At 57.7% G+C, this 25,938-nt stretch overlaps 1 protein-coding gene across 1 annotated transcript in view; it reads right to left on the bottom strand.

Annotated features, from left to right (window-relative positions):
• Window positions 1-169: 169 nt before the first annotated feature.
• Window positions 170-25,938, bottom strand: part of LOC121274788 (integrin alpha-M-like) — a 97,126-nt gene continuing 71,357 nt past the window's right edge. Inside the window, exons 20-30 of the mRNA XM_041182138.1 lie at window positions 23,082-23,223; window positions 22,493-22,603; window positions 16,002-16,081; window positions 14,425-14,508; window positions 12,448-12,520; window positions 11,866-11,973; window positions 10,144-10,221; window positions 9,835-9,948; window positions 7,913-8,017; window positions 2,838-2,948; window positions 170-2,641 (exon numbers count right to left, since the gene is read on the bottom strand). Coding sequence (XP_041038072.1) covers window positions 2,531-2,641; window positions 2,838-2,948; window positions 7,913-8,017; window positions 9,835-9,948; window positions 10,144-10,221; window positions 11,866-11,973; window positions 12,448-12,520; window positions 14,425-14,508; window positions 16,002-16,081; window positions 22,493-22,603; window positions 23,082-23,223 — 1,117 coding nt within the window. The 3' untranslated portion in view covers window positions 170-2,530. The remainder of the gene's footprint in view (window positions 2,642-2,837; window positions 2,949-7,912; window positions 8,018-9,834; window positions 9,949-10,143; window positions 10,222-11,865; window positions 11,974-12,447; window positions 12,521-14,424; window positions 14,509-16,001; window positions 16,082-22,492; window positions 22,604-23,081; window positions 23,224-25,938) is intronic.

Genomic DNA, 25,938 nt, shown 5'->3' with positions numbered 1-25,938 from the left:
GAGCGCTGAGGGAGCGCCCGCCCTGTCGGAGGGTGAGCGCTGAGGGAGCGCCCGCCCTGTCGGAGGGTGAGCGCTGAGGGAGCGCCCGCCCTGTCGGAGGGTGAGCGCTGAGGGAGCGCCCGCCCTGTCGGAGGGTGAGCGCTGAGGGAGCGCCGGCCCTGTCGGAGGGTGAGCGCTGAGGGAGCGCCGGCCCTGTCGGAGGGTGAGCGCTGAGGGAGAGCCACATTGTCGGAGGGTCAGTGCTGAGGGAACGATGGGGGGCACATCTTTTGGATGAGATGTTAAACTGAGGGCGTGGTTCTCATGGGTTTATAGGACCCCAGGGCCTGGACTGTCATGGGGGGGGCGAGGGGAGCTCTCCCTGTTGCCTTAGCCCCTTGGCCTAGCCTTGGAACGAGGGCAGCAGTTGCGTGTGGGGGTAGGGGGGAACACACCGTTCACCCTCCCAGGCCTCGCCCACCGCTGTTGCACACCATCCCACCCTGAGCGCACCCCGGCCGTTCTTTCACTGTCGCTGGGTCAAAATCCTGGCTCCTGCTCTCCGACAGGACCATCACTACCCAGACTTTATGGTACGGAACCGCCGGGGAGTGATTGACCAGAGTGCTGCAGTCAGTGAGGCATCCGTTACCTGAAGGGACTGGGAGGAGGAGCTGGGATCAGTCTGCTCCGGAGCAGAGAAGGCTAAGGGGAGGGGGGGTGGGGGAGAGATTGAATTGAGGCGTTCCCAATCGGGAAGGGGGGTTGGGATCGAGGGAACGAGGAGGAAACTGTTCCCAGTGACAGGAGGGTGGGGAAACCAGAGGGACAGGGATCGGAGGCGATTGGGATAAGAACCAGAGTTGTGGGGGCTGTGTTGTGTGTGTGTGTGTGTGTGTGTGTGTGTGTGTGGTGGAGGGGGAGATGGGGACAGGTTTTGTGGGACCCAGCGAGTTCTTATGATCTGGAAGGTGCTGCCTGAAAGGTCGGTGGAAGCAGATTCAATAGGAACACTCAGAATGGGGGAATCGGAGAAACACTGGAAGGGGGAAAATTCACAGGGCAAGGGCAGGGGGAGGGGGGTGGGGTGGGGGCAAGAGACTGGGTTTGTTAAGAGCATTTCAGCCATGGGGCATCTCGGATGCTTTCCAGCCAACGTGAAACCGCTGCAGTCCCCGTGTGGTGTAGGTACACCCACAGCGCTGTTAGGGAGGGAGTTCCAGGATTTGGACCCAGCGACAGTGAAGGGACGGCCGATATATTCCCAAGCCGGGATGGTGAGGGGCTCGGAGGGGAACTTCCAGGTGGTGGTGTTCCCCGTGTGTCTGCTGCCCTTGTCCTAGATGGTAGAGGTGGTGGGTTTGGGAGGCGGTGTCACCATGAGTCACAAGAAGTGAGTCCGCAGGTGCAGCAAGTAGTTAGCGAAGGCAGGCGGACTGCTGGTGTTTATTGCGAGGGGGTTGAAGCGTGAAAGTCAGGGTGTACAGGGGGCCTTTACATCCTCGCTGTGACCACCTGGCTGTTTGTGGCAGTACCTACCCCACCACGTGAAATCCCAAATCCCACCCCGTAGTCCCAATTGGGCAGAGTTGACCAGAAACCCCTCCTGTAGACAGGGGGGCTCGGGGAGTGAGGACCCTCTTGTAGACAGGGGGGCTCGGGGAGTGAGGACCCTCCTGTAGACAGGGGGGCTCGGGGAGTGAGGACCCTCCTGTAGACAGGGGGGCTCGGGGAGTGAGGACCCTCCTGTAGACAGGGGGGCTCGGGGAGTGAAGACCCTCCTGTAGACAGGGGGCTCGGGGAGTGAGGACCCTCCTGTAGACAGGGGGCTCGGGGAGTGAAGACCCTCCTGTAGACAGGGGGGCTCGGGGAGTGAAGACCCTCCTGTAGACAGGGGGCTCGGGGAGTGAGGACCCTCCTGTAGACAGGGGGCTCGGGGAGTGAAGACTCTCCTGTTAAGAAGGGGGCTCGGGGAGTGAGGACCCTCCTGTAGACAGGGGGCTCGGGGAGTGAGGACCCTCCTGTAGACAGGGGGCTCGGGGAGTGAGGACCCTCCTGTAGACAGGGGGCTCGGGGAGTGAGGACCCTCCTGTAGACAGGGGGCTCGGGGAGTGAGGACCCTCCTGTAGACAGGGGGCTCGGGGAGTGAGGACCCTCCTGTAGACAGGGGGCTCGGGGAGTGAGGACCCTCCTGTAGACAGGGGGCTCGGGGAGTGAAGACCATCCTGTAGACAGGGGGCTCGGGGAGTGAGGACCCTCCTGTTAAAAAGGGGGCTCGGTAATGTTTACGATCAGCAGCCAGGCTCCTTCAGTTCTCCCCCCTGACCCCACTCTGCTCCGCACGACTCCCCCAACCTCCCTGCACTCCTCCCCGCACTCCCTGCACTCCCCGCACTCTCCCCACAGTCTTTCCACTCCCTTTCTTGGCTTGTTCCCTTGGACGGTGCAGCAGCCTCTTGATTATTTCCGTGGTGGTGGTGGTGGTGGCGGTACAGCAGCAGCAGCAACAGCAACTCGCGGGCGCCCGCGTCCAGCTCCCCGGGCTTGGGCCTCAGGCGTTGTCCCCCTCGGGGGCAGAAGCGTCGATCGGGGACCCGCCGGGTCCATCGTCACCGGCATCCTCCTCCAGCTTGGCCTTGTAGCCCCTCTTGAAGAATCCGGCCTGGCAAGAGACAGAGCAAATGAGAGGGTGGGGTGGTGGGGGTGGGTGGGGGGGGGTTGCGGGGTCAGGGCTGAGAGGAATCCCCTCCCTTCAACCAGTCGGTCCCCCCCACCCCCCCCGGCGCTGTGTCTGGCTATCCCGGCATCCCCCTCCCCCACCCCCCACTCTCCGTCCACGCACTCCGGTGCCCACCTACCTTATACAGGATCCCAGCCACAACGGCCAGCAGGACCAAGCCTCCGATGGAGCTCCCTACGATGATCGGCAGCATGTTCGGGATTTCTACAATCTCAACCCTCGTGGCGACCTGAAACAGAAGAGAAAGGACGTCACGGCAACCGAGGGAGGGTGGACCTTTCCCCGCTCCGCGCCCCCCCCCCCCCCCCCCCCCCCACCAGCTGGTCGACTGCCGGAACCCTCGTCCACCCCTTTGTTCCCTCCGGGCTGGTCTATTCCAGCCGCTCCCCCACACTCGACCCTCCGTAAGCTTCGGCTCACCTGAAACTCTGCTGCCCCTCCCCCGTGTCCGAACTGGCATCGAGTCCCCCTCATCCGTCAGCGACCCCCCCCTCGGTGCTGGCTGACCCCACACTGGCTCCCGGTCCAGCAACGGCTCCACTTGCACATTCTCACTCTCGTTTTCAAATCCCTCCTTGGCCCTCACTGCCCCTGCCTATCTCTGTAACCTCCTGCAGCCCCTACACCCCTCCCTATCTCTGTAACCTCCTCCAGCCCCTACACCCCTCCCTATCTCTGTAACCTCCTCCGGCCCCTACAACCCTCCCTATCTCTGTAACCTCCTCCAGCCCCTACACCCCTCCCTATCTCTGTAACCTCCTCCAGCCCCTACAACCCTCCCTATCTCTGTAACCTCCTCCAGCCCCTACACCCCTCCCTATCTCTGCAACCTCCTCCAGCCCGTACACCCCTCCCTATCACTGTAACCTCCTCCAGCCCCTACACCCCTCCCTATCTCTGTAACCTCCTCCAGCCCCTACAACCCTCCCTATCTCTCTAACCTCCTCCAGTCCCCTACACCCCTCCCTATCTCTGTAACCTCCTCCAGCCCCTACACCCCTCCCTATCTCTGTAACCTCCTCCAGCCCATAGAACACTCCCTATCTCTGTAACCTCCTCCAACCCCTACACCACTCCCTATCTCTGTAACCTACTCCAGCCCCTATAACCCTCCCTATCTCTGTAACCTCCTCCAGCCCCTACACCCCTCCCTATCTCTGTAACCTTCTCCAGCCCCTACACCCCTCCCTATCTCTGTAACCTCCTCCAGTCCCCTACACCCCTCCCTATCTCTGTAACCTCCTCCAGCCCCTACAAACCTCCCTATCTCTGTAACCTCCTCCAGCCCCTACACCCCTCCCTATATCTGTAACCTCCTCCAGCCCCTACACCCCTCCCTATCTCTGTAACCTCCTCCATCCCCTACACCACTCCCTGTCTCTGTAACCTCCTCCATCCCCTACACCACTCCCTATCTCTGTAACCTCCTCCAACCCCTACACCACTCCCTATCTCTGTAACCTCCTCCAGCCCCTACACCACTCCCTATCTCTGTAACCTCCTCCAGCCCCTACAACCCTCCCTATCTCTGTAACCTCCTCCAGCCCCTACACCCCTCCCTATCTCTGCAACCTCCTCCAGCCCCTACAACCCTCCCTATCTCTGTAACCTCCTCCAGCCTCTACAACCCTCCCTATCTCTGTAACCTCCTCCAGCCCCTAACCCCCTCCCTATGTCTGTAACCTCCTTCAGCCCATACAACACTCCCTATCTCTGTAACCCCCTCCAGCCCCTACAACCGTCCCTATCTCTGTAACCTCCTCCAACCCCTACACCACTCCCTATCTCTGTAACCTCCTCCAACCCCTACACCACTCCCTATCTCTGTAACCTCCTCCAGCCCCTACACCCCTCCCTATCTCTGTAACCTCCTCCAAACCCTACACCACTCCCTATCTCTGTAACCTCCTCCAACCCCTACACCACTCCCTATCTCTGTAACCTCCTCCAGCCCCTACACCCCTCCCTATCTCTGTAACCTCCTCCAGCCCGTACAACACTCCCTATCTCTGTAACCCCCTCCCGCAGCTACAACCCTCCCTATCTCTGTAACCTCCTCCAACCCCTACACCCCTCCCTATCTCTGTAACCTCCTCCAGCCCCTACACCCCTCCCTATCTCTGTAACCTCCTCCAGCCCCTACACCCCTCCCTATCTCTGTAACCTCCTCCAGCCCCTACACCCCTCCCTATCTCTGTAACCTTCTCCAGCCCCTACACCCCTCCCTATCTCTGTAACCTCCTCCAGCCGCTACAACCCTCCCTTTCTCTGTAATCTCCTCCACTCCCCTACACCCCTCCCTTTCTCTGTAACCTCCTCTAGCCCCTACACCCCTCCCTATCTCTGTAACCTCCTCCAGCCCCTACAACCCTCCCTATCTCTGTAAGCTCCTCCAGCCTCTACAACCCTCCCTATCTCTGTAACCTCCTCCAGCCCCTACCCCCCTCCCTATGTCTGTAACCTCCTCCAGCCCATACAACACTCCCTATCTCTGTAACCCCCTCCAGCCCCTACAACCGTCCCTATCTCTGTAACCTCCTCCAACCCCTACACCACTCCCTATCTCTGTAACCTCCTCCAACCCCTACACCACTCCCTATCTCTGTAACCTCCTCCAACCCCTACACCACTCCCTATCTCTGTAACCTCCTCCAACCCCTACACCACTCCCTATCTCTGTAACCTCCTCCAACCCCTACACCACTCCCTATCTCTGTAACCTCCTCCAGCCCCTACACCCCTCCCTATCTCTGTAACCTCCTCCAGCCCGTACAACACTCCTTATCTCTGTAACCCCCTCCAGCAGCTACAACCCTCCCTATCTCTGTAACCTCCTCCAACCCCTACACCACTCCCTATCTCTGTAACCTCCTCCAGCCCCTACACACCTCCCTATCCCTGTAACCTCCTCCAACCCCTACACCCCTCCCTATCTCTGTAACCTCCTCCAGCCCCTACAACCCTCCCTATCTCTGTAATCTCCTCCAGCCCCTACCAGCCTCCATATCTCTGTAACCTCCTCCAGCCCCTACACCCCTCCCTATCTCTGTAACCTCCTCCAGCCCCTACACCCCTCCCTATCTCTGTAACCTCCTCCAGCCCCTACACCCCTCCCTATCTCTGTAACCTTCTCCAGCCCCTACACCCCTCCCTATCTCTGTAACCTCCTCCAGCCGCTACAACCCTCCCTTTCTCTGTAACCTCCTCCACTCCCCTACACCCCTCCCTTTCTCTGTAACCTCCTCCAGTCCCCTACACCCCTCCCTATCTCTGTAACCTCCTCCAACCCCTACAACCCTCCCTATCTCTGTAACCTCCTCCAGCCCCTACACCCCTCCCTATCTCTGTAACCTCCTCCAGCCCCTACACCCCTCCCTATCTCTGTAACCTCCTCCAGCCCCTACACCCCACCCTATCTCTGTAACCTCCTCCAGCCTCTACAACCCTCCCTATGTCTGTAACCTCCTCCAGCCCATACAACACTCCCTATCTCTGTAACCCCCTCCAGCCCCTACAACCGTCCCTATCTCTGTAACCTCCTCCAACCCCTACACCACTCCCTATCTCTGTAACCTCCTCCAACCCCTACACACCTCCCTATCCCTGTAACCTCCTCCAACCCCTACACCACTCCCTATCTCTGTAACCTCCTCCAACCCCTACACCACTCCCTATCTCTGTAACCTCCTCCAACCCCTACACCACTCCCTATCTATGTAACCTCCTCCAGCCCCTACACCCCTCCCAATCTCTGTAACCTCCTCCAGCCCGTACAACACTCCCTATCTGTGTAACCCCCTCCAGCAGCTACAACCCTCCCTATCTCTGTAACCTCCTCCAGCCCCTACACACCTCCCTATCCCTGTAACCTCCTCCAACCCCTACACCACTCCCTATCTCTGTAACCTCCTCCAGCCCCTACACCACTCCCTATCTCTGTAACCTCCTCCAACCCCTACCAGCCTCCCTATCTCTGTAACCTCCTCCAGCCCCTACACCCCTCCCTATCTCTGTAACCTTCTCCAGCCCCTACACCCCTCCCTATCTCTGTAACCTCCTCCAGCCGCTACAACCCTCCCTTTCTCTGTAATCTCCTCCACTCCCCTACACCCCTCCCTTTCTCTGTAACCTCCTCTAGCCCCTACACCCCTCCCTATCTCTGTAACCTCCTCCAGCCCCTACAACCCTCCCTATCTCTGTAACCCCCTCCAGCAGCTACAACCCTCCCTATCTCTGTAACCTCCTCCAACCCCTACACCACTCCCTATCTCTGTAACCTCCTCCAGCCCCTACACACCTCCCTATCCCTGTAACCTTTCTCCAGCCCCTACAACCCTCCCTATCTCTAATCTTTTCCAGCCCCTACCAGCCTCCCTATCTCTGTAACCTCCTCCAGCCCCTACACCCCTTCCTATCTCTGTAACCTCCTCCAGCCCCTACAACCCTCCCTATTTCTGTAACCTCCTCCAGCCCCCTACACCCCCTCCCTATCCCTGTAACCTCCTCCAGTCCCTACAACCCTCCGTATTTCTGTAACCTCCTCTAGCCCCTACAACCCTCCCTTTCTCTGTAACGTCCTCCAGCCCCTACACACCTCCCTATCTCTGTAACCTCCTCCAGCCCCTACAACCCTCCCTCTCTCTGTAACCTCCTCCGGCCCCTACACCCCTCCCTATCTCTGTAACCTCCTACAACCCCTACACCCCACCCTATCTCTGTAACCTCCTCCAGCCCCTACAACCCTCCCTCTCTCTGTAACCTCCTCCGGCCCCTACACCCCTCCCTATCTCTGTAACCTCCTACAACCCCTACACCCCACCCTATCTCTGTAACCTCCTCTAGCCCCTACAACCCTCCCTATCTCTGTAACCTCCTCCAGCCCCTACACCCCACCCTATCTCTGTAACCTCCTCCAGCCCATACAACCCATCCTATCTCTGTAACCTCCTCCAGCCCATACAACCCATCCTATCTCTGTAACCTCCTCCAGCCCATACAACCCTCCCTATCTCTGTAAACTCCTCCAGCCCATACAACTCTCCCTATCTCTGTAACCTCGTCCAGCCCCTACAACCCCTCCCTATTTCTGTAACCTCCTCCAACCCTCCATAACCTCTTCAGCCGAGCATTTGGTCGACTGTCCCAATGGATGGGTGAAGAGAGGGAGCAGCAGTTGGAAGAGGGATCACTCACCATGGCTTGTTGGAAGTGGTTGGTGGCTTGAGAGACATGAATATACTTGCTCTCATCATAGCCGACTTCTGCATGAGTCACGAGTCTCAGCTCCTGGGCATGGACCTGCATCGCCAAAAAACATTCCATTGTGACCCTGGTTATCAATGAATCTGAAAAAGCCTCTCCTGTGGCACCATGTCCAACGCCTTCTGCAAACCCATACACTTCACATCCCACGCTTGTGTCAACCCTTTGCCATCTGCGTTTGTGACTTGGGTGAAGGGACCGAGCGTCACGTGGGAAAATGTCCGCTTTGACAGGAAGAATAGAAAAGCAGGATGTTATTTAAATGGACAAGCTGCTGAGCTCTGTGGTGTGGAGGGATCTGGGTGTCCTGGTGCATGAATCAGGAAAAAGTTGGTGTGCAGATGCAGCAAGTGATTGGGGAAGGCAAGTGTAATGTTCTCCTTCACTGTGAGGGGATGGAGTATAAAGTGGGGAAGTCTCGCTCCGACTGTACAGGGCATTGGTGAGACCGCACCTGGAGCACTGGGGACAGTTTTGGTCTCCTTAATCGAGGAGGGATTTACCCCCACTGGAGGCCGTTCAGAGCAGGTTCACCCGGCTGATTCCTGGGACGAAGGGGGTTTGTCTTGTGAGGAGAGGTTGAGCAGGTTGGGCCCTGTCACCCGTTGGAGTTTAGAAGAATGAGAGGCGATCTTATCGAGACAGATAAGATTCTGAGGGGGGGGGGGTAGGGGCTCGACAGGGGGGATGCTGGGAGGATGTTTCCCACTTGTGGGGGGAATCTAGAACGAGGGGAGGGCACAGTTTCAGAATGAGGGGTCTCCCTTTGGAGACGGAGATGAGGAGGAATTTCTTCCCTCAGAGGGGGGTCCGTCTGTGGGATTCTCTCCCCCCCTCAGAGAGCAGTGGAGGCCGGGGCTTTGGATATACTCAAGGCAGAGCGAGGCGCGTTTCTGATCGATGAGGGGGTTGAGGGTTATTGGGGGGGACGGACAGGAAAGTGAAGTTAAGGCCACAATCAGATCAGCCGTGATCTTATCAAATGGGGGAGCAGGTTCGAGGGGCCGAATGGCCTAGTACTGCTCCTAGTTTGTATGTTTTTATGTTTGGGATACGAATGCTCTTGTGAAGTGTCTTAACTAATCTATGGCTGACCCTCCGACAGTGCGGCGCTCCCTCAGCGCTGACCCTCCGACAGTGCGGCTCTCCCGCAGCACTGACTCTCCGACAGCGCGGCTCTCCCTCAGCACTGACCCTCCGACAGTGTGGCTCTCCCTCAGCACTGACCCTCCGACAGTGCGGCTCCCCCTCACTACTGACCCTCCGACAGTGCGGCTCCCCCTCACTACTGACCCTCCGACAGTGCGGCTCCCCCTCACTACTGACCCTCCGACAGTGCGGCTCCCCCTCACTACTGACCCTCCGACAGTGCGGCACTCCCTCAGTACTGACCCTCCGACAGTGCGGCTCTCCCTCAGCACTGACCCTCCGACAGTGCGGCGCTCACTCAGCACTGACCCTCCGACAGTGCGGCACTCCGTCAGTACTGACCCTCCGACAGTGCGGCTCCCCCTCAGCACTGACCCTCCGACAGTGCGGCGCTCCCTCAGCACTGACCCTCCGACAGTGCGGCGCTCCCTCAGCACTGACCCTCCGACAGTGCGGCTCTCCGTCAGTACTGACCCTCCGACAGTGCGGCTCCCCCTCAGCACTGACCCTCCGACAGCGCGGCGCTCCCTCTGCGCTGACCCTCCGACAGTGCGTCTCTCCCTCAGTACTGACCCTCCGACAGCGTGGCGCTCCCTCAGCGCCGGCCCCCCCCCCCCCCCACCCCCAAACCCCGCTCCTCCTCGTGCTAGCAGGGCAACATCGCGAGGGTCGGAAGGAGCTCCCGTGAACCAGCGTTCTCTGACCTGCTGCGGCTTGCTCCAGGTCACGACCCCCTGAATGGACAAGACAGCCTTGCCGTTGTGCCTGAGCTGCGGAATTTGGCAGATGAAGGCCTTACAGGTCGATATGTTGCAGCTCTGCGGAGAAAGAGGACAGGTTTTTCAGCACACGGCGAGCAACGTGGGGTGTGGGGCGTTCGTCTTGGGGTTCCAACCCCGGGTGACCTGTGTGCCTCTAGCCCCCTGGCCAGTGCCCACCCCCTCCCCCCCCCGCCCTCCTGGACGCCGGGGAGAGGCCGCGGTGGGCGATCAGCGTTTGGCAGCTTACCGTACCTGCGAGATGTTCAGTGAATTAATCTGTTGCCCGTCTGCTTGGGATGTCCCTTCCCTCTTCCTGCACTTTGCTTCACTCTGCAGCAGAGAGAGAGACAGAGAGAGACCAACAATCTGAATCACGCACGTGAGACGAGAGCGGTTTTTATTTATCCTTTCACAGGGTGTGAAAGTCGCTGGCTGGGCCCAGCGTTGGTCACCTGTGCCCAACGCTGCCCCTCGGCCTGAGTGACCCACTTGGGACACTCCTGAGAGGCAGTGAAAGGGTCGACCCCACCACACCCCCCCCCCCCCGCCCCCCGCACCCTCGGCCCCCGTTTGGGGGTGGGGGAGCGCTCGGGAGTCCCACGTAGACCAGACCGAGCGAGGCCTAGGCCGGCAGATTTCCCTCCCTCGAGGGCCTCGGGTGGGTTTTGGCGGCAGTGGTTCATTAACCGAGGCTGGCTGTCCGTTCTGGATTCAAAATTTCAGCCGCCGGCGTCGGTGGGATCCGAACCCTTGGCCAACCCCCACCGGGCATTCACCGGGCCCCCCTGGATTGTTAGTCCAGCAGCAACACCACTACGCCGACGTCTCTCCCGAGGCTGGAGGGAGAGAGGTGAGACCTCAGAATACCGAGCGCGGTGTTGGTCTCCTTATTTAAGGAAGGATTTCAATGCGTCGGGGGGCGGTTCAGAGGAGGTTTTGCTCGACTGACACCCGGAATGAGCGGGTTGTCCGATGAGGACAGACTGGGCTTGTTCCCACTGGAGTTTAGAAGAGTGAGGGAGGGCGGGGTTGCGATCGGATTGAAGTGTACAAGATCCTGAATGGCCTTGACAAGGTGGACGTGGAAAGGTTGTTTCCTCTTGTGGGTGAGTCCAGAACTAGGCGAGCGCCGCGCTGTCGGAGGGCCAGCGCTGAGGGAGCGCCGCGCTGTCGGAGGGCCAGCGCTGAGGGAGCGCCGCGCTGTCGGAGGGCCAGCGCTGAGGGAGCGCCGCGCTGTCGGAGGGCCAGCGCTGAGGGAGCGCCGCGCTGTCGGAGGGCCAGCGCTGAGGGAGCGCCGCGCTGTCGGAGGGCCAGCGCTGAGGGAGCGCCGCGCTGTCGGAGGGCCAGCGCTGAGGGAGCTGAATGCGAAGAGATAGAGGGGAGTGAGAGAGACGGCGAAAGTACACGGTTGGAGAGGGCGAGAGACTGGGTGGGCTTCAACGCAAAGCGACACACCGTGGGCTGCTGGGAAATCCAGAAGAGTTACTGGTAAACGGAAGGCAGATCTGCTGGCTGCTGTGCTGAGCCAAAGCTTTCGGAACTGAAGGCAGGAGGATACGTGTCGGGTGTGGTACTGTTGGGGGTGAGGGCGTGAGGTAGAACAAAAAGGGAAGATCTGACAGAAGGTAGAGGGCGGGAGGGATTAAGATGTCACGAAGCAAAAGGTAAATGGAGAGCTAATGATCGTGGTAAAGAAACAAAGCATTGGCCCCGAGCGCGTGTCAACAGCAGAATAATGAACAGCCAAAAGCTGTTGGTACTTGGCAAAAGCGAACTCAAAGTGGAGGACAGAGTTCGTGGCCTGACTTTGTTGAACTCCACGATGAAGGCAGTAAGGTGCCCAATTGGATGGTGAGGTGCTGCTCCTCCGGCCTGCGTTAAGGTTCACTGGAAGGCCCTGGCGCAGACCAAGGACAGGGATGTCAGCGGGAGAGGCAAAATCTTGAGACTGCTGTTCCCTGTTTTCCCACTTACATCATAGGACTTGACGGTCAGTTTCTCCCAGGTTAGTCCAGTCCCGATTTTGAATGGCACTTGGAAGGTTATATTGATGGGAAGGGACTGTGGGCCCACATTCTCGACCTGTGGCAGAAAAACACCAAGACTTACATCAATAATTTAAAAAAAAAATGAACAGCAAAAAGATACAGGCTCCATGTCCCCTCATGGTGACGGCTCTCAAACACATTCTGGTCACTTCATCAGCTTGTTGCTGACTGTCACAGCACTCCCTCAGCACTGACCCTCTGACAGTGCGGCTCTCCCTCAGCACTGACCCCCCGACAGTGCGACTCTCCCTCAGTACTGACCCTCCGACAGTGCGGCTCTCCCTCAGCACTGACCCTCTGACAGTGCGGCTCTCCCTCAGCACTGACCCCCCGACAGTGCGGCTCTCCCTCGGCACTGACCCTCCGACAGTGCGGCTCTCCCTCAGCACTGACCCTCCGACAGTGCGGCACTCCCTCAGCACTGACCCTCCGACAGTGCGGCTCTCCCCCAGCACTGAATGTTGAAAGGGTCGACACACGCAGTTCCAAGTGTTCGTGGAATACTCACTTTGTAGATGTGTTGAACAGGTTTTTCCTCTGCCATGTCTGTTGTGAAGTTGATATACTGAGTGGATTCTATCCTGCAGCAAAAATAAGTTGCAAATTTAGTGAGAAATTTATTTTGGCTTGAAGGTAAGTGCGTTAGATACACTGTCCTTTCCCCCTCTGGGTCCGGGTGTCACAGTGCGTTAGATACACTGTCCTTTCCCCCTCTGGGTCCGGGTGTCACAGTGCGTTAGATACACTGTCCTTTCCCCCTCTGGGTCCGGGTGTCACAGTGCGTTAGATACACTGTCCTTTCCCCCTCTGGGACCGGGTGTCACAGTGCGTTAGATACACTGTCCTTTCCCCCTCTGGGACCGGGTGTCACAGTGCGTTAGATACACTGTCCTTTCCCCCTCTGGGACTGGGTGTCACAGTGCATTAGATACACTGTCGTTTCCCTCTCTGGGACCGGGTGTCACTCTGCGTTAGATACACTGTCCTTTCCCCCTCTGGGACTGGGTGTCACAGTGCGTTAGATACACTGTCCTTTCCCCCTCTGGGACAGGGTGTCACAGTGCGTTAGATACACTGTCCATTCCCCCTCTGGGACCGGGTGTCACAGTGCGTTAGATACACTGTCCTTTCACCCTCTGGTACCGGGTGTCACAGTGCGTTAGATACACTGTCCTTTCCCCCTCTGGGACCGGGTGTCACAGTGCGTTTGATACACTGTCATTTCCCCCTCTGGGACCGGGTGTCACAGTGCGTTAGATACACTGTCCTTTCCCCCTCTGGGACCGGGTGTCACTGTGCGTTAGATACACTGTCCTTTCCCCCTCTGGGACCGGGTGTCACAGTGCGTTAGATACACTGTCCTTTACCCCTCTGGGACCAGGTGTCACAGTGCGTTAGATACACTGTCCTTTCCCCCTCTGGGACCGGGTGTCACTGTGCGTTAGATACACTGTCCTTTCCCCCTCTGGGTCCGGGTGTCACAGTGCGTTAGATACACTGTCCTTTCCCACTCTGGGACTGGGTGTCACAGTGCGTTAGATACACTGTCCTTTCCCCCTCTGGGACCTGGTGTCACAGTGCGTTAGATACACTGTGTTCTCCCCCTCTGGGACCGGGTGTCACAGTGCGTTAGATACACTGCCCTTTCCCCCTCTGGGACCGGGTGTCACAGTGCATTAGATACACTGTCCTTTCCTCCCTCTGGGACAGGGTGTCACAGTGCGTTAGATACACTGTCCTTTCCCCTCTGGGACCGGGTGTCACAGTGCGTTAGATACACTGTCCTTTGCCCATCTGGGTCTGGGTGTCACAGTGCGTTAGATACACTGTCCTTTCCCCCTCTGGGACCGGGTGTCACAGTGCGTTAGATACACTGTCATTTCCCCCTCTGGGACCGGGTGTCACTCTGCGTTAGATACACTGTCCTTTCCCCCTCTGGGACCAGGTGTCACAGTGCGTTAGATACACTGTCCTTTCCCTCTCTGGGACTGGGTGTCACAGTGCGTTAGATACACTGTCCTTTCCCCCTCTGGGACCGGGTGTCACTCTGCGTTAGATACACTGTCCTTTCCCCCTCTGGGACCGGGTGTCACAGTGCGTTAGATACACTGTCCTTTCCCTCTCTGGGACTGGGTGTCACAGTGCGTTAGATACACTGTCCTTTCCCCCTCTGGGACCGGGTTTCACAGTGCGTTAGATACAGTGTCCTATCCCCCTCTGGGACCGGGTGTCACAGTGCGTTAGATACACTGTCCTTTCCTCTGGGACTGAGTGTCACAGTGCGTTAGATACACTGTCCTTTCCCCCTCTGGGACTGAGTGTCACAGTGCGTTAGATACACTGTCCTTTCCCCCTCTGGGACCAGGTTTCACAGTGCGTTAGATACACTGTCCTTTCCCCCTCTGGGACCGGGTGTCACAGTGCGTTAGATACACTGTCCTTTCCCCCTCTGGGACCTAATTATCGAAGGCAAAGGAAGACTTACCCTTTGATAATCACGTTCACCTCGTATTTGACGCCAATGGTTTTGGAAACGAAGCTCTTTGTTGTGATACTCTGTTCATTGTCACTGTGAGGGTCAAGGATTTGGGAGAAATTAAATTCTTGAACATGTGAAATTCTTCACTCTGAGGAACGAGACGTTCTGCGTTACTGTGCTGCAGCTGATGCCGTGACGCACTCCAAAACGAGCAAGCGAGCTTGCTGAGCGCAGTCCGAAGGATCACCGCTGTCGCAATGTGGGGATTGCAGCAGTTAATTGGTGCACAGCAAGATCCCACAACATGACAGTGGCCCGGCCATTTGTCTCTTTTTTTTCAGCTGTGTTGGTTGAGGCATACCTGTTGTTAGCCCGAGGTCGCCAGGGAGATCTGATCCCCTCTTGCTCCCCGCCCCCCCCACCCCCCCACCCCACGCTCCTTCCTGTAGCGGCTGTGGGATTCTTTACGTCTGAGAGGGCCAGGGTGTCCTCAGCTTAACCTCTCGCCCTGAAAGAGCGCACCGCCGGCAGTGCGCCACTCCCTCGGCGCTGACCCTCCGACAGTGCGACTCTCCCTCAGCACTGACCCTCCGACAGTGCGGCTCTCCCTCGGCGCTGACCCTCCGACAGTGCGGCTCTCCCTCAGCGCTGACCCTCCGACAGTGCGGCTCTCCCTCAGCGCTGACCCTCCGACAGTGCGGCTCTCCCTCAGCACTGACCCTCCGACAGTGCGCCACTCCCTCGGCGCTGACCCTCCGACAGTGCGGCTCTCCCTCAGTACTGACCCTCCGACAGTGCGCCACTCCCTCGGCGCTGACCCTCTGACAGTGCGTATCTCCCTCAGTACTGACCCTCCGACAGTGCGGCTCTCCCTCGGCGCTGACCCTCCGACAGTGCGGCTCTCCCTCAGTACTGACCCTCCGACAGTGCGCCACTCCCTCGGTGCTGACCCTCCGACAGTGCGGCTCTCCCTCAGTACTGACCCTCCGACAGTGCGCCACTCCCTCGGCGCTGACCCTCCGACAGTGCGCCACTCCCTCGGCGCTGACCCTCCGACAGTGCGGCTCTCCCTCAGTACTGACCCTCCGACAGCGCGGCTCTCCCTCAGTACTGACTCTCCGACAGTGTGGCTCTCCCTCAGCGCTCCCTCGCTGTCTGATGACCAGTCTGCCTGTCTGGCAGACATACCCCTTTTCTTTCACCCCCTGCTTAATGAACTTGGCAACGGGGTTAGAATTTCATGGTTCGGTCCGGCGGAGGAGGGGAACTTCAAAACCCGAAAATGTCCCACTTATGCCTACTCTCAGCTCCCTGTGCGCCAACCTCCATCCAGGCTACGATATCGCTCCCACCCTGTCGCCTGAGATGGGTGAGGGGTCAAAGCGGTTGGGGGAGGGGTGCCGTACCCATGCCCAGCAGACTGAGGCGAAGTGCAACCCGGGACTTGCCGAGGGGGGCACTTTCCCCTGCACCTCCCCTTCCCACCTCTCCCCCACCCCCCCCCAACTCCCTCCTGAGTCGGCGAGGGGCAGGAGTTGTGGGTTTGGGGTGGGACGTCTCGCTGTCGGGGGTGACGGACGTACCTGCTGGCGTTGATGCTAATTTCAGCCATCGGCTTCCACACCACATCTGAAGCCACATCGAAGGTCGTGTTGAACCGCACCTGTAGCCGGGGGTCGTGAGGGGCAGGGGTGCGGTAGTGGGGAGGTGGTCGAGGAGTCGATGGGGGGGGGGGGGGCGGGGTTGGTGGGTTGAAGCAGAAAAGACAACGGGCGGTTAGATGGCCTGACTGACTCCGGTCACAGGCCTGTGAGCCGAGAACGACGGCAGGGTCCCCGGTCTCTCCTACGTCGGCCGATCCGCTCGTTCAAACGGGGCGAATTGGACCGACTGACGCCACGGTTACCTCCGGACTCGACGCTCTCCCGTGTTTGACCCTCCGTCAATTTCAGCTCAGCCGAAACTCTGCTGCTCCCCTCCCTCCCCCACACAACCCCCCCCCCCCCCGCCACCCCGTGTCTGAATCCGCACCGAGTCCCGTTCACCCCTCACCCCCCGCGCTCGCTGACCCCACACTGGCTCCCGGTCCAGCAACACCTCCATTTTCACATTCTCACCCTCGTTTTCAAATCCCGCCATGGAACTCACTCCCCACTCCCTATCTCTGTCACCTCCTCCAGCCCCTACACCCCTCCCTATCTCTGTCACCTCCTCCAGCCCCCGACACCCCTCCCTATCTCTGTAACCTCCTCCAGCTCCTACACCCCTCCCTATCTCTGTAACCTCCTCCAGCCCCTACACCCCTCCCTATCTCTGTAACCTCCTCCATCCCCTACACCCCTCCCTATCTCTGTAACCTCCTCCAGCTCCTACACCCCTCCCTATCTCTGTAACTTCCTCCAGCTCCTACACCCCTCCCTATCTCTGTAACCTCCTCCAGCCCCTACACCCCTCCCTATCTCTGTAACCTCCTCCAGCCCCTACACCCCTCCCTATCTGTGTAAGTTCCTCCAGCCCCTACTACCCTCCCTATCTCGGTAACCTCCTCCAGCCCCTAAACCCCTCCCTATCTCTGTCACCTCCTCCAGCCCCTACACCCCTCCCTATCTCTGTCACCTCCTCCAGCCCCTACACCCCTCCCTATCTCTGTCACCTCCTCCAGCCCCTACACCCCTCCCTATCTCTGTCACCTCCTCCAGCCCCTGACACCCCTCCCTATCTCTGTAACCTCCTCCAGCCGCTACACCCCTCCCTATCTCTGTAACCTCCTCCAGCTCCTACACCCCTCCCTATCTCTGTAACTTCCTCCAGCCCCTACACCCCTCCCTATCTCTGTCACCTCCTCCAGCCCCTACACCCCTCCCTATCTCTGTCACCTCCTCCAGCCCCTGACACCCCTCCCTATCTCTGTAACCTCCTCCAGCCGCTACACCCCTCCCTATCTCTGTCACCTCCTCCAGCCCCTGACACCCCTCCCTATCTCTGTAACCTCCTCCAGCCGCTACACCCCTCCCTATCTCTGTAACCTCCTCCAGCTCCTACACCCCTCCCTATCTCTGTAACCTCCTCCAGCCCCTACACCCCTCCCTATCTCTGTCACCTCCTCCAGCCCCTGACACCCCTCCCTATCTCTGTAACCTCCTCCAGCCGCTACACCCCTCCCTATCTCTGTAACCTCCTCCAGCTCCTACACCCCTCCCTATCTCTGTAACTTCCTCCAGCTCCTACACCCCTCCCTATCTCTGTAACCTCCTCCAGCCCCTACACCCCTCCCTATCTCTGTAACCTCCTCCAGCCCCTACACCACTCCCTATCTGTGTAAGTTCCTCCAGCCCCTACTACCCTCCCTATCTCGGTAACCTCCTCCAGCCCCTAAACCCCTCCCTATCTCTGTCACCTCCTCCAGCCCCTACACCCCTCCCTATCTCTGTCACCTCCTCCAGCCCCTACACCCCTCCCTATCTCTGTCACCTCCTCCAGCCCCTACACCCCTCCCTATCTCTGTCACCTCCTCCAGCCCCTGACACCCCTCCCTATCTCTGTAACCTCCTCCAGCCGCTACACCCCTCCCTATCTCTGTAACCTCCTCCAGCTCCTACACCCCTCCCTATCTCTGTAACTTCCTCCAGCCCCTACACCCCTCCCTATCTCTGTCACCTCCTCCAGCCCCTACACCCCTCCCTATCTCTGTCACCTCCTCCAGCCCCTGACACCCCTCCCTATCTCTGTAACCTCCTCCAGCCGCTACACCCCTCCCTATCTCTGTCACCTCCTCCAGCCCCTGACACCCCTCCCTATCTCTGTAACCTCCTCCAGCCGCTACACCCCTCCCTATCTCTGTAACCTCCTCCAGCTCCTACACCCCTCCCTATCTCTGTAACTTCCTCCAGCCCCTACACCCCTCCCTATCTCTGTCACCTCCTCCAGCCCCTACACCCCTCCCTATCTCTGTCACCTCCTCCAGCCCCTGACACCCCTCCCTATCTCTGTAACCTCCTCCAGCCGCTACACCCCTCCCTATCTCTGTAACCTCCTCCAGCTCCTACACCCCTCCCTATCTCTGTAACTTCCTCCAGCTCCTACACCCCTCCCTATCTCTGTCACCTCCTCCAGCCCCTGACACCCCTCCCTATCTCTGTAACCTCCTCCAGCCGCTACACCCCTCCCTATCTCTGTCACCTCCTCCAGCCCCTACACCCCTCCCTATCTCTGTCACCTCCTCCAGCCCCTGACACCCCTCCCTATCTCTGTAACCTCCTCCAGCCGCTACACCCCTCCCTATCTCTGTAACCTCCTCCAGCCCCTACACCCCTCCCTATCTCTGTAACCTCCTCCAGCCCCTACACCCCTCCCTATCTCTGTCACCTCCTCCAGCCCCTGACACCCCTCCCTATCTCTGTAACCTCCTCCAGCCGCTACACCCCTCCCTATCTCTGTAACCTCCTCCAGCCCCTACACCCCTCCCTATCTCTGTAACCTCCTCCAGCCCCTACACCCCTGCCTATCTCTGTAACCTCCTCCAGCCACAAACCCTCCCTATCTCTGTAACCTCCTCCAGCCCCTACTCCCCTCCCTATCTCTGTAAACTCCTCCAGCCCCTACACCCCTCCCTATCTCTGTAACCTCCTCCAGCTCCTACAACCCTCCCTATTTCTGTAACCTCCTCCAGCCCCTACAACCCTCCCTATCTCTGTAACCTCCTCCAGCCACAAACCCTCCCTATCTCTGTAACCTTCTCCAGCCCCTACCCCCCTCCCTATCTCTGTAACCTCCTCCAGCCCCTGCAACCCTCCCTATCTCTGTAACCTCCTCCAGCCACAAACCCTCCCTATCTCTGTAACCTCCTCCAGCCCCTACACCGCTCCCTATTTCTGTCACCTCCTCCAGCCCCTACAACCCTCCCTATCTCTGTAACCTCCTCCAGCCACAAACCCTCCCTATCTCTGTAACCTCCTCCAGCCCCTTCACCCCTCCCTATCTCTGTAAACTCCTCCAGCCCCTACATCCCTCCCTATCTGTGTAAATTCCTCCAGCCCCTACACCCCTCCCTATCTCTGTAAACTCCTCCAGCCCCTACACACCACCCTATCTGTGTAAATTCCTCCAGCCCCTACTCCCCTCCCTATCTCTGTAACCTCCTCCAGCCCCTACAACCCTCCCTATCTCTGTAACCTCCTCCAGCCCCTACACCCCTCCCTATCTCTGTAACCTCCTCCAGCCCCCACACCCTCCCTATCTCTGTAACCTCCTCCAGCCCCTACACCCCTCCCTATCTCTGTAACCTCCTCCAGCCCCTACACCCCTGCCTATCTCTGTAACCTCCTCCAGCCACAAACCCTCCCTATCTCTGTAACCTCCTCCAGCCCCTACTCCCCTCCCTATCTCTGTAAACTCCTCCAGCCCCTACACCCCTCCCTATCTCTGTAACCTCCTCCAGCTCCTACAACCCTCCCTATTTCTGTAACCTCCTCCAGCCCCTACAACCCTCCCTATCTCTGTAACCTCCTCCAGCCACAAACCCTCCCTATCTCTGTAACCTCCTCCAGCCCCTACCCCCCTCCCTATCTCTGTAAAGTCCTCCAGCCCCTACACCCCTCCCTATCTCTGTAACCTCCTCCAGCCCCTGCAACCCTCCCTATCTCTGTAACCTCCTCCAGCCACAAACCCTCCCTATCTCTGTAACCTCCTCCAGCCCCTTCACCCCTCCCTATCTCTGTAAACTCCTCCAGCCCCTACATCCCTCCCTATCTGTGTAAATTCCTCCAGCCCCTACACCCCTCCCTATCTCTGTAAACTCCTCCAGCCCCTACACACCACCCTATCTGTGTAAATTCCTCCAGCCCCTACTCCCCTCCCTATCTCTGTAACCTCCTCCAGCCCCTACAACCCTCCCTATCTCTGTAACCTCCTCCAGCCCCTACACCCCTCCCTATCTCTGTAACCTCCTCCAGCCCCTACAACCCTCCCTATCTCTGTAACCTCCTCCAGCCCCTACACCCCTCCCTATCTCTGTAAACTCCTCCAGCCCCTACACCCCTCCCTATCTCTGTAACCTCCTCCAGCTCCTACAACCCTCCCTATGTCTGTATCCTCCTCCAGCCCCTACACCCCTCCCTATCTCTGTAAACTCCTCCAGCCCCTACACCCCTCCCTATCTCTGTAACCTCCTCCAGCCCCTACGACCCTCCATGATCTCTGCTCTCCAATTCCAGCCTCTCGAGCATCTCCCGACTCCCATCGTTCTGCCCTTGGTGATCGTGCCTTCAGCTGCCTGGGGTAGGGGAGGATCCTGAAGCTCTGGGTTTCTCTCCCTAAAGCAATCCTTGTCTTTACTTCACCTTCTTCATTTGAGATGCTCTTTTAAAGGGAACCTCCTTGACTCAGATTCTGACCCTAATGTCCACCTATATGGCTTGATGAGCACAAGAACGCAACAGGAGGCCATTCAGCCCCTCGAGACTGCTCCCCCCATTCGATATGATCCTGGCTGATCTTCTGCCTCAACTCCACTCTCCCGCCCACTCCCCGTATCCCTCGATTCCCTGAGCGACCGAAAATCTCCTGATCCCGGTCAGGAATATCCTCAACGATGGAGCATCCACAACCCTCTGGGGTAAAGAATTCCGAAGATTCCCCACCCTCCGAGTGAAGAGATTTCTCCTCGTCTCTGTCCAAAATGGCCGAGCCCTTACCCTGAGACTGTGCCCCCTCCCCCCCTCCACGTTCTCCAATCCCCAGCCGGGGGGGGCGGCGGGGTGTGGGTGAAACAACCTCTCTGTGTCCACCCTGTCAAACCCTTTCAATCAGATCGCATCTTGTTCTTCAAATCTCCGGAGAATACAGGCCCAATTTACTCACAGGACACCCCCCTCGTCCCAGGGACCAATCGGGTGAACCTTCGCGGTCCCGCCTCCCAATGCAAGGATATCCCTCCTTAAACATGGGGACCAAAACTGCACACAGTGTTCCAGGTGTGATCTCACCACAACCCTGTACAATTGGAGCAAGACTTCCTTATTCCCTGTACTCCAGTCCCCTTGCAATAAAGGCCAACACACCATTCCCCTTCCTGGTTTCTCGCTGTACCTGCATGCTAACTTTCTGTGCCCCTTGTACAGCTCCACCCAAGTCCCTCTGAACATCAACATTTCCAAGTTTCACATTTTGTAAAATATTCTGCTTCTCCATCCTTATGAGCAAAGTGAATAACCTCGCACGTCCCCACAAACTACCCCGCCTGACACCTTGTTACCCTCTCGCTTAACCTGTCAGTATCTGTTTGCAGCCTCTTTGTGTCCTCCACACAGCTTCCCCTCCCACCGAGCTTTGTATCATCAGCAAACGTAGCGACGTTACTCTCTGCCTCTCCATCCAAGTTATTAATGTTGATTGTCAGTAACTGAGACCCCAGCGCTGACCGTGGCTGCACTCCACCCTTTACTGCCTGCCATCTTGAAAATGCCCCATTTATGCCTACTCTCTGGTTCCCGTCCATGAACCAATCCTCTACCCAGGCTAATATATCACCCCCAACTCCATGAGCCCTCATCTTGCCTGTTAGCCTTTTGCCTGGAACCTTTCTGAGAGACTTTCAATAACCCAAATATAATGCATACATCGGTTCCCCTTTCTATACCCTGCTGGTTCCATCGCCAGCAACCAAATTTGTCAAGCACAGTTTCCCTTTCTGTAAGACCATGTTTATTTGATCTACTTGTAGTGTAATATTCTTGTATTACATAGTTATGACTTACTCAATAATGGATTTGAACTCTTCTGCAACGACTGGTGTTGGGCTAACTGCTCTCTAATTCCCGTTTTCTCTCTCCCTCTCCTTCCTCGAATATCAGGGTTACATTTGCTGACGTTAAATTTGTTCAGTGTGCTATTGAAATACAAGTTGTTGTTTGCTCTTTCGAAGAGCTAGCAGGAGCAGAATGGGCCAAATGGCTCCCCTCCCCTCACCCCGTCTCCTCTTCCCTGCTGAAATATTCCCCTCCCCTTTCACCGCCCCTCCATGAGGACTCTTGGCTCTTCTTTCCGACTCCCCCACCCCGCCGGCAGGGGCACTCACTTTAGTTCCGGTCCGCAAGATGGGTTGATTGACCCGGCAGGAGACGATCCCAACGGTGGAGTACTTGGAGTTCTTTGAGTCGTCGCATTCGATATGGGATCGGCGGCTGGCCTGGCAGGACAGAGGAGTGAGACGGTTAAAGACGGCGTGGTTAAAGACTCGAGACCTTAAGCGTTCTCTTCCCGCCACCCACGACACATGGTAGCAGCGTTGTGTGCCAATTACAGAATGCACTGTAGCAGCACGACCCCTGCCACCTAGAAGGTCAAGGGCAGCAGACACATGGGGGATGCCACCACCTCTCCAAGTCCCTCTCCAAGTCACTCGCCATCCTGACTTGGAACGATATCGCTCGTTCCTTCACCGTGGCTGGGATACAATGGCTAACAGCGCTGTGGGTGCACCTACACCACGCGGGCTGCAGCGGTTCAAAGAGGTGCCTTACCACCACCACCACCTTCTCAAGGGTTGGGCAATAAATGCTGGCCTTGCCAGCGATGCCCACATCTCAAGAACGAAACCACCCCCACCCCACCACCACTCCCCCCACCCCACTTTGATCTGGGAGCTTCATAAAACTGCCGCTCACTGAGATGATGGAGGTTTTCCTGAACGTGAGGCCGGTGGGTACTCGGTAGGTGACCTTGGCGAAGTAGGAGTTCTCGCCAGCGTTCTCCAGAGTCACCTCGAGCGTGAGAGTTGAGTAGCTCCCAACCACGATGAACTGGGCCCTGTGAGAGAGAAAGAGAGAGGGAGGGTTAGCATGATCAGCTCAAAATGAAAAACACCCTCAATTTATCCAGCACCCTTCCCATCTACGAACGCACGGCCAAGGCAGGAGTCTCAATGTGATCGAAGGCTCCTTGAAAGGTGTGGGGTTTTAAGGGCCGTCTCAAAGGAGGGGAGAGAGAGAGAGAGGAGGAGAGGTTTCAGACAGGCTTGACAGAGCGAAGGCCAATGCCTCCCCACCTCCCCTCCCGCTGGTAGCTGAAGGCAGGGCCAACAGCAGAGCGATGGGAATGGGTGGATGTTTCAGAGGCCGGAATTGGGGGAGCGCAGGCATCTCGGAGGGTTGGAGGGGCTGGAGGAGGTGACAGAGATAGGGAAGGGTGTAGGGGCTGGAGGAGGTTACAGATATAGGGAGGGGTGTAGGGGCTGGAGGAGGTTACAGAGAGAGGGAGGGGTGTAGGTGCTGGAGGAGGTTACAGAGATAGGGAGGGGTGTAGGGGCTGGAGGAGGTTACAGAGATAGGGAGGGGTGTAGGTGCTGGAGGAGGTTACAGAGATAGGGAGGGGTGTAGGGGCTGGAGGAGGTTACAGAGGTAGGGAGGGTTGTAGGGGCTGGAGGAGGTTACAGAGATAGTGAGGGGTGTAGGGGGCTGGAGGAGGTTACAGAGATAAGGAGAGGTGTAGGCTGGAGGAGGTTACAGAGGTACGGAGGGTTGTAGGAGCTGGAGGAGGTTACTGAGATAGGGAGGGGTCTGGAGGAGGTTACAGAGGTAGGGAGGGTTGTAGGGGCTGGAGGAGGTTACAGAGATAGTGAGGGGTGTAGGGGGCTGGAGGAGGTTACAGAGATAGGGAGAGGTGTAGGTTGGAGGAGGTTACAGAGGTAGGGAGGGGTGTAGGGGCTGGAGGAGGTTACAGAGATAGGGAGGGGTGTAGGGGCTGGAGGAGGTTACAGAGATAGGGAGGGGTGTAGGGGCTGGAGAAGGTTACAGAGATAGGGAGGGGTGTAGGGGCTGGAGGAGGTTACGGAGATAGCGAGGGGTGTAGGGGGCTGGAGGAGGTTACAGAGATAGGGAGGGTTGTAGGGGCTGGAGGAGGTTACAGAGATGAGGGGGAGCGAGGACGTAGAGCAATTTGAATCATATAACACTAGAGGCCATTCTGCCCATCATGACTGTGCCGGCTTTTGGAAAGAGCTGTTCATCCTGTGTCAGGGAAATATATTATCATCAAAACTTCATCGATTAAATCTGTAAATGAGGCCATTCTGTCCGTTGTCTCTCTATCGGCCCTCTGGTAGAGTTATCCAATTGATCCAACTCTCCCATCGCACTCCCATCGCTTTGTCAATCTTTCGCCTTCCCTTATCCCATTTCCTCAAAAACCCCTTGATTGACCCTCCCTCCCCCACACTCTCAGGCAGCGCATTCCAGACTCTAACCCCTCGATTGACCCTCCCTCCCCCACACTCGCAGCACGTTCGAGATCCTAACCCCTCGATTGACCCTCCCTCCCCCAAACTCTCAGGCAGCGCGTTCCAGATCCTAACCCCTCGATTGACTCTCCCTCCCCCAAACTCTCAGGCAGCGCATTCCAGATCCTAACCCCTCGCTGTGTGAAAAAGTTTCTCCTCGTGTCTCCGTCGCTCCTTTTACCCATCGCCTTCAACCCGTGTCCCTCTGCTTCTCCATCCTTCCCCCAATGGGAACAGTTTCCTGATCCACTCTGTCCCAGACCCCCTCATGATTTTGAACACCTCGATCATATCTCCTCTCGGCCTTCTCTTCTCTGGGGAGAACAGTCCCAACTTCTTCAATCGATCCACGGAACTGAAGTTACTCATCCCTGGTACCATTCTCGTGAATCTTTCCCGCTCTCTCCCTTTCTCTCCAATTCCCTCACATCCTTCCTAAAGTGCGGAGCCCAGAACAGGACACAATACTCTAGTTGGGACCAAATGAGTGTTTTCTACAAGTTCAACATAACCTCCTTGCTCTTGTACTCTATGCCCCTATTAATAAATCCCCGGATACTGTCTGCTTTATTAACCGCTCCCTCAACCCGTCCTGCCCCCTTCAATGATTTTTACACATACTCCCCCAGATCCCTCTGCCCCTTTAGAGTGGTACCCTTTAATTTGTACTGCCCCTCCTCATTCTTCTGATCTACAATGTGCCACCTCACACCGCAGGACCTTCCCCAGCCAGTCAGTGAGCTCTCACGAGTCACCCCCTTCGCAGACAAGATCCGCTGGCCAGCTTGATGCTCTATGTTCACCAGCTGCGATTGGCAAAGACATGCCAAGAAGCATGTTGTGGGTTGTTGGTTGGGGGGCGGGGGGGGAGCGGGGTGTTTCTCAGTGGCTGTCAGCTCGGGCGGAACTCGAGTACTGCTGAGAAACGAGACCGGCCGAGGTTTTTTTGGCCTAGTGCTCATCAGGACAGTATGCAAGAGGACCAATACAAAGGGAGAACCACAACGTACATGCCTCCACCAATCAGAGTCCACTTGCCAACCTAACAGCCCTCTCTTCCCATGCGGTATGAATTGTTGTTTGTTACCGTTGCCCCCCCCCCCCCCCCTCCCCAATATGTTGTTATTCTTGCCAGATGAGTGCAAGAGGAAGTCTCTCTTTTGTTTTTGCTAACACTGCTCAGGTTCTCCAAGGGTTTGGCGGTCGCTGTGTTGGATGGGAGGTTGGCTGAGGGGAAGGGGGGTCGG

This window comes from Carcharodon carcharias (genome assembly GCF_017639515.1).
Source record: "Carcharodon carcharias isolate sCarCar2 chromosome 38 unlocalized genomic scaffold, sCarCar2.pri SUPER_38_unloc_2, whole genome shotgun sequence".
Taxonomy (NCBI): domain Eukaryota; kingdom Metazoa; phylum Chordata; class Chondrichthyes; order Lamniformes; family Lamnidae; genus Carcharodon; species Carcharodon carcharias.
The sequence above is the reverse complement of the archived record's forward strand: the minus strand, read 5'-3'. Positions and strand labels throughout refer to the sequence as shown.